Source organism: Marmota flaviventris, chromosome 4 (genome assembly GCF_047511675.1).
Source record: "Marmota flaviventris isolate mMarFla1 chromosome 4, mMarFla1.hap1, whole genome shotgun sequence".
NCBI classification, from domain to species: Eukaryota; Metazoa; Chordata; class Mammalia; order Rodentia; family Sciuridae; genus Marmota; species Marmota flaviventris.
This window is the reverse complement of record NC_092501.1, coordinates 16,058,215-16,065,924: the sequence shown is the minus strand read 5'-3', so window position 1 is coordinate 16,065,924 and position 7,710 is coordinate 16,058,215. Positions and strand designations below refer to the sequence as shown.

At 40.3% G+C, this 7,710-nt stretch overlaps 1 protein-coding gene across 1 annotated transcript in view; it reads left to right on the top strand.

Moving 5' to 3' along the window:
- Window positions 1-82: 82 nt before the first annotated feature.
- Window positions 83-7,710, top strand: part of Nhlrc2 (NHL repeat containing 2) — a 59,477-nt gene continuing 51,849 nt past the window's right edge. Inside the window, exons 1-2 of the mRNA XM_027930186.2 lie at window positions 83-290; window positions 7,101-7,253. Coding sequence (XP_027785987.2) covers window positions 113-290; window positions 7,101-7,253 — 331 coding nt within the window. The 5' untranslated portion in view covers window positions 83-112. The remainder of the gene's footprint in view (window positions 291-7,100; window positions 7,254-7,710) is intronic.

Below are 7,710 nucleotides of genomic sequence, written 5' to 3'. Positions count from 1 at the left end.
AAAAGAAAAGCCGTGCCTGGCGGTCAGTGGGGCTGGCGGGGCCGAGGCGGAGGCGCCGCTCTGAAGCCCGGGGCCGGGCGGGAGAGCCGGGCCGCCTCGGAGCCCGCGGAACATGGCGGCGCCCGCAGCGCGGGGCGGCAGCCTCTCGGGCCTGCTGCCCGCGCAGACCTCGCTCGAGTACGCGCTGCTGGACGCCGTCACCCAGCAGGAGAAGGACGACCTGGTCTACCAGTATCTGCAGAAGGTGGACGGCTGGGAGCAGGACCTCTCGGTGCCCGAGTTCCCGGAAGGTGAGGGGCCGGCCAGGGAGGGGGCCGCTCCCGGGACCTCCCCTTCCTCGGCGCGGCAGCCCCGGGCTCGCGCGCTCCGGCCCCGGGTGTCCCCGAGAGGCGGCGCGCGGGGGGGTTTCTGGAGGGTGGGGACGTGCCGCGGCCGGAGTCCGGCCCGAGTCCGGCCGCGGCTCAGGAAACTCGGTGGTTGCACTGTGCTCGCCGCCCGGTGCTTCCCGCCCGTCGCCCCAGCCTGGTGGCCCTCGGCTCTGCATCCTGCTGGCTGCCGTTTACTGACCGCGGCTTGCCACCACCACTGCTGAACTCTTAAGGGGACGTTATCTGAGCCCAGTAAAGTGCTCTTACAAGTCCTGTTTCACAGTGGAGGAAACTGAGGCGCAAAAAGGCCGAGTAACTTGCGCAGCTAATGACCGCCCGAGTTGAGTTACGGTCTGCAGACCCCGTGTTTGCTGGTTTCCTCGGCCCAAAGTCGGGAAACTTCTAATTTTTAAAATCTGAATCATTTATAGCCTGTCTCCAAGGGTTTGCATCCTGGCTGGGTGCTCGTTTGGAACCTAAGGGGAATAGATACTCCCAGCAGTGCAGTTTGAAATGAAACCGTTCCTTACCTTCTTTGGGAGTGGCATTGTTTTGTCTAGTGGTGTTGGCATGTGTCCGGGCATGACACTGAAACTACATGTATAGTTAATTGGTTAGCTGTGGCAGGGTTCGGTTATCTCCTGGGAGGTATAGCTAACCTCTTCTGACAACAGTCTTGGGTGTCTTTGCACACCTTTTGCACTCACCTTCAAAAGTGCTTCTCCCCCCCCCCCCCCTGTAGATTGAGCCCAGGGGTGCTTTACCACTGAGTTACATCTCAAGCCCTTTTTATTTTTTGAGACAGGGTCTTGCTATCTTCCTGAAGTTGGCTTTGAACTTGGGATTCTCTTGCATCAGGCTCCCAAGCTGCTGAGACTATAGGCGTGAGCCACGGCCACCACCGGCTTCCTTTATTAATCTTACATTGGATTTGAAATGTTGGGGAATACCTCCAAAAGAATTGGGTGCATGAGCTGAGTGCATGTGGTGCAAGATTGTAATGCCAGGGACACTGCAGGCTGAGGCAGGAGGATTACAAGTTCAAATCCAGTATTGGCAATTTAGCAAGATCCTGTCTCAAAATAAAAAAAATAAAAATAAAAAGGGCTGGAGGTGGAGCTCAGTGGTGAAGTGTGCCTGGATTCAGTACCCAAAAATGCAAAAAATTTAAGCACTAGAGATTTTTTTTTTTTTAATTAATAAATTCTAAAAAGGGCTAGAGATGTAGAGACAGACTGCTCCTGGTTTGAATACCCAGGAAACCACCCCCCCACACACACACACACACATAGAACTGGGTACATGAATGCTTGAATGCTTATCCCATCAGAAACTTCAAAAATATTGTATGTATATATGTGCAAATGTATGCATATTTTGTAAAAACCCTGTAAAAAGGCAGCTATTAGTTATAATATAACTAGTTATAACTATAGTTATAGCTATATAGTTATAACTAGGAAGCCACCAGCTAGGGTTTTGGAGTGTTTTTGTTTTCTAGTCTTGTTTATATTTATAGTAATGTGTGCGTGTGTGTGTGTGTGTGTGTGTGTATATATATTTTATTATGAAGAGGTTTGGCCTCTGTGACCCATAAGGAATACACATAATAAAGTAATCAGACTTTGTCAAATACAAAGTCTAATTTTTCTACTGAACCTCATTATTGAGAACAGAATGCTAGAAATGAATATTTTCTTGGCTTATTAGTATACTGTAATCAAGTCGTAAACATAACTTTATCTCAAAAACTGAGTTCTTGGTCCATTTTTTAGAAGAAACAATGTTTTTTTTTTTTTTTTTAATTTTTTATTGTTGGCTGTTCAAAACATTACATATTTCTTGATATATCATATTTCACAATTTGATTCAAGTGGGTTATGAGCTCCCAATTTTACCCCATATACAGATTGCAGAACCACATCAGTTACACATCCATTGATTTACATATTGCCATACTAGTGTCTGTTGTATTCTGCTGCCTTTCCTATCCTCTGCTATCACCCCTCCCCTCCCCTCCCCTCCCCTCTTCTCTCTCTGCCCCCTCTACTGACATTCGTTTGTCCCCCTTGTATTATTTTTCCCCTTCCCCTCACTTCCTCTTGTATGAACTTTTGTATAACTCTGAGGGTCTCCTTCCGTTTCCATGCATTTTCCCTTCTCTCTCCCTTTCCCTCCCACCTCTCATCCCTGTTTAATGTTAATCTTCTTCTCATGCTCTTCGACCCTACTCTGTTCTTAGTTACTCTCCTTATATCAAAGAAGACATTTGGCATTTGTTTTTTAGGGATTGGCTAGCTTCACTTAGCATAATCTGCTCTAATGCCATCCATTTCCCTGTAAATTCTATGATTTTGTCATTTTTTAATGCAGAGTAATACTCCATTGTGTATAAATGCCACATTTTTTTTATCCATTCATCCATTGAAGGGCATCTAGGTTGGTTCCACAGTCTAGCTATTGTGAATTGTGCTGCTATGAACATCGATGTAGCAGTGTCCCTGTAGCATGCTCTTTTTAGGTCTTTAGGGAATAGACCGAGAAGGGGAATAGCTGGGTCAAATGGTGGCTCCATTCCCAGCTTTCCAAGAAATCTCCATACTGCTTTCCAAATTGGCTGCACCAATTTGCAGTCCCACCAGCAATGTACAAGTGTACCCTTTTCCCCACATCCTCGCCAGCACTTGTTGTTGTTTGACTTCATAATGGCTGCCAATCTAACTGGAGTGAGATGGTATCTTAGGGTGGTTTTGATTTGCATTTCTCTGACTGCTAGAGATGGTGAGCATTTTTTCATGTACTTGTTGATTGATTGTATGTCCTCCTCTGAGAAGTGTCTGTTCAGGTCCTTGGCCCATTTGTTGATTGGGTTGTTTGTTCTCTTATTGTCTAATTTTTTGAGTTCTTTGTATACTCTGGATATTAGGGCTCTATCTGAAGTGTGAGGAGTAAAGATTTGTTCCCAGGATGTAGGCTCTCTATTTACCTCTCTTATTGTATCTTTTGCTGAGAAAAAACTTTTTAGTTTGAGTAAGTCCCATTTGTTGATTCTAGTTATTAACTTTTGTGCTATGGGTGTCCTATTGAGGAATTTGGAGCCCGACCCCACAGTATGTAGATCGTAGCCAACTTTTTCTTCTATCAGACGGCGTGTCTCTGATTTGATATCAAGCTCCTTGATCCATTTTGAATTCACTTTTGTGCATGGCGAGAGAAAGGGATTCAGTTTCATTTTGTTGCATATGGATTTCCAGTTTTCCCAGCACCATTTGTTGAAGATGCTATCCTTCCTCCATTGCATGCTTTTAGACCCTTTATCAAATATAAGATAGTTGTAGTTTTGTGGATTGGTTTCTGTGTCCTCTATTCTGTACCATTGGTCCACCCGCCTGTTTTGGTACCAGTACCATGCTGTTTTTGTTACTATTGCTCTGTAATATAGTTTGAAGTCTGGTATCGCTATACCGCCTGATTCACATTTCCTGCTTAGCATTGTTTTTGCTATTCTGGGTCTTTTATTTTTCCATATGAATTTCATGATTGCTTTCTCTATTCCTACAAGAAATGCCGTTGGGATTTTGATTGGCATTGCATTAAACCTATAGAGAACTTTTGGTAATATCGCCATTTTGATGATGTTAGTTCTGCCTATCCATGAACAGGGTATATTTTTCCATCTTCTAAGATCTTCTATTCCTCTCTTTAGGGTTCTGTAGTTTTCATTGTATAAGTCTTTCACCTCTTTTGTTAGGTTGATTCCCAAGTATTTTATTTTTTTTGAAGATATTGTGAATGGAGTGGTTGTCCTCATTTCCATTTCAGAGGATTTGTCGCTGATACACAGGAATGCCTTTGATTTATGCGTGTTGATTTTATATCCTGCCACTTTGCTGAATTCATTTATTAGCTCTAATAGTTTCTTTGTAGACCCTTTTGGGTCTGCTAGGTATAGAATCATGTCATCTGCAAATAGTGATAATTTAAGTTCTTCTTTTCCTATTTTGATGCCTTTAATTTCTTTCGTCTGTCTAATTGCTCTGGCCAGTGTTTCGAGAACTATGTTGAACAGAAGTGGTGAGAGAGGGCATCCCTGTCTTGTTCCAGATTTTAGAGGGAATGCCTTCGATTTTTCTCCATTCAGAATGATGCTAGCCTGAGGCTTAGCATAGATTGCTTTTACAATATTGAGGTATGAGAAGAAACAATGTTTATGGGAGGCCTTGCAGTGTAATGGATGGATTCAGGCAGGTCTGGGACTAAATTCCTATTACTCTGTTAGCTGTGCGATTTTTGAGCAAGTTACTAAACTTCTCCAAGCCTTTTCTCATTTGTGAAGTGGAACTAGTACTTTCAGGATATTATATGGAGGGCATATATGTAAAGTTCTTAATTAACAGGAGAGCTTACTAAATGTTAGCAGCTTATTGCATTCATTTTTTATGATAAAATGCATTTAATATCAAATATGTTACGCCATTATTATTAAGGATCTAGCACAACAACTAAAATATAATTTCTTCCCTAAGCTCTTAACTTAAGTACTCTGGACAATATATAGAAAAGTCATTGAAGCAGATTTATAAATAAATATCTTGCAAGTAGAATATGAAATTTTCATTAATTGTTAGGTATAAACTAGGCATGGTGGTGCACACCTATAATTTCAGTGACTTGGGAGTCTGAGGCAGGAGAATCACAAGTTTAAAGACAGCCTCAGCAACTTAGTGAGGCCCTATGCAACTCAATGAGACCCTGTCTCAAAATAAAAAAAAATAATAATAAAAAGAAGGGGTTGGGATATCTCAGTGATTAAGTGCTCTTGGGTTCAACTCCTGGTACTACCCAAAACAAAAGTATCTCTGTGTTCAATTGCCTTAAAATATATATATATATATATATGTAGGTATCTAATAGTTCTGTATAATTGCTTGATCTGGCACATAATTAACACTTTTATCAAAATGGATAATAGAACTACCCTGAAACCTCACTAGTTAAGCCTATTGGTAGAAATATTGGTTTGATTTGGAAATTTTCTTCTAGAATTTTATTTTAATTAAGTAATTCCTGTTACTATTAGTAGTAATTTGTTTTTACTATATTAGGCCCCCTTGTATGAGGTTTCGGTTACCTGTGGTCAACTGCAGTCCAAAAATATTAAATGGAAAATTCCAAATTAAATAATTCATAAGTTCTAAGTTGTGTTCTGTTCTGAGTAGCTGGATGAAATCTCATGCCTTCCTGCTGTGTCCTGCCCAGGATGTGAATCATCCCTTTGTCCTTTGATGTGAAACATCCCCTTGTCTGTATCCCTGCTCTGTATTCTGCCCACTCTCTGACACTTAGTAGTTGTCCTGGTTATCAGATTGAATGTAGCAGTACCGCAGTGCTATGCTCAAGTAACCCCTATTTTAATGAAAAATGGTCCCCGAGTGCAAGAGTAGTGATTCTGGCAATTCAGATATGCCACAGAGAAGCTATAAAGGGCTTTCTTTAAGTGAAAGGGTGAAAGTTCTCAATAAGGAAAAAATCCCATGCTGAGGTTGCTAAGACCTATGGTAAGAAGTAATCTCTTATCTGTCAAATTGTGAGGAAGGAAAAAGTGATTGGTGCTTGTTATGCTGTCACACCTCAAACTGCAGAAGTCACTGGGGCCTGGAACATGATGTGTTCAGTTGCAATGGAAAAGGCTTGAGATGTTAAGGTTCAATGCTGTTGGTATTTTCAGATGTCCACTAGGGGTTTGGCCCACAGCTTCTGTGGATAAGTACTATATGTATTTATACCACCTAGTTTTGGTTTTAAGTTGCTATAAAATATTTTCCAATTCAATATGCAATAAATATTTTTAATAGCTACCTTTACTTATATGCAATGAATTTATCTTTATTTTCTTAAATTGGTTAAATGGGGATGCTGTACTTTTAGTATTAGTTTAACAAAATCATCATAGTACAGAGTTAAAATTTGAATCATAGTCAATTATAAATTCTGTTTTACAAAAGTACAGATCAATTAGATCCTATTTTTCTTTGAAGGGAAGGGAACTCATTCTTCATCAATATTAATGTTACTTCCAACTTTGTATTTAAAATATTTTATTTTGTACTTACTTACGGTCTCATCTGACTAAAACATTTCAGCTTCTCTTATGAGATTGGCTTAGGCATTTTGTATGTTATTTTTTATGTCAAACATTTTGCTCCTTTTTTTGGTTAGTCCTGTCTTACTGTTTTTAAGCTTGAGCTGCATTCTCAATATCTCATTTATACCTAATTGTGTATGCAATTAGATCTTCTTAATATTTGATATTTCCTCATTTCTGCCTAAACATATTTTTGCCCCTTTCACAGACTGTTACACTACTTCTGAAATAATGTAGTAGCTGCTACTTACTATATTTGCATACTTCCCCATAAAAGCAGCTTTCCCATCCTCTGTGCCTCCTATTCCCCGACCTGGTCCTCATTCCCTCCTTTCCTTCTATCTTTCGTCTTTGGACTTTAACCTCTACAGACTTGCCTTTTTGATTGGTAGAAAAAAGTGGTTTTTATAAACAAAATAATGTTTATTTCAACTGCCACAGACTTTGAATAGTTTCATCATCTCCTAAGGTGTTTGACTATTTACACTAGTCTTAGAAAAAAACAAAGATTCACATTTGAATGGAAAGTTTCAGATAAATTATCTGACTTTTCCTTTAACTATTGTAATTTTTTGTGTAAATTTCAGGGTTAGAATGGCTGAACACAGAGGAACCTATTTCTGTCTACAAGGATCTCTGTGGGAAAGTGGTCATCCTTGATTTCTTCACCTACTGCTGCATAAACTGTATTCACCTGTTGCCTGATCTCCATGCTCTGGAACACATGCACTCCGATAAAGGTATCTGCTCTTTGATGAGTTTCTAACAGATAGCCCTGGCGTAGGCGAGTTGCTGACTCATTTGCTCATGGGAGAAAGCATTTGAAAGACTTCAGTGATTCTAAATGCAGTCTCTAATCTATGGATTAAGAACTCCCTGTGCCTTTTCATGAAGGGTTAACTTAGTGATGATGGTTTGCCTAACTCAAAAACAGAATTTAGATAAGGCTTATCTCCGAGGATAAGGGCACAACTTTCTTTTTTCATGATCAGATGTCTGAAAAGATCTTTTCGTATGTCTAAAAGAGTTACCTAAATTTGTTCTTTGAAAAAAATGAAACATCTGGCCCTGATTTTATACTATTCTCACTGTGATATAAGGTTTAAATTTTTTATTAAGAAGTGCAAGTTCTAGCTCAATTCTCTAGAAATATCTGTTAATATCAAATGACAAGAACTACAGTGGAATGCAAAATAA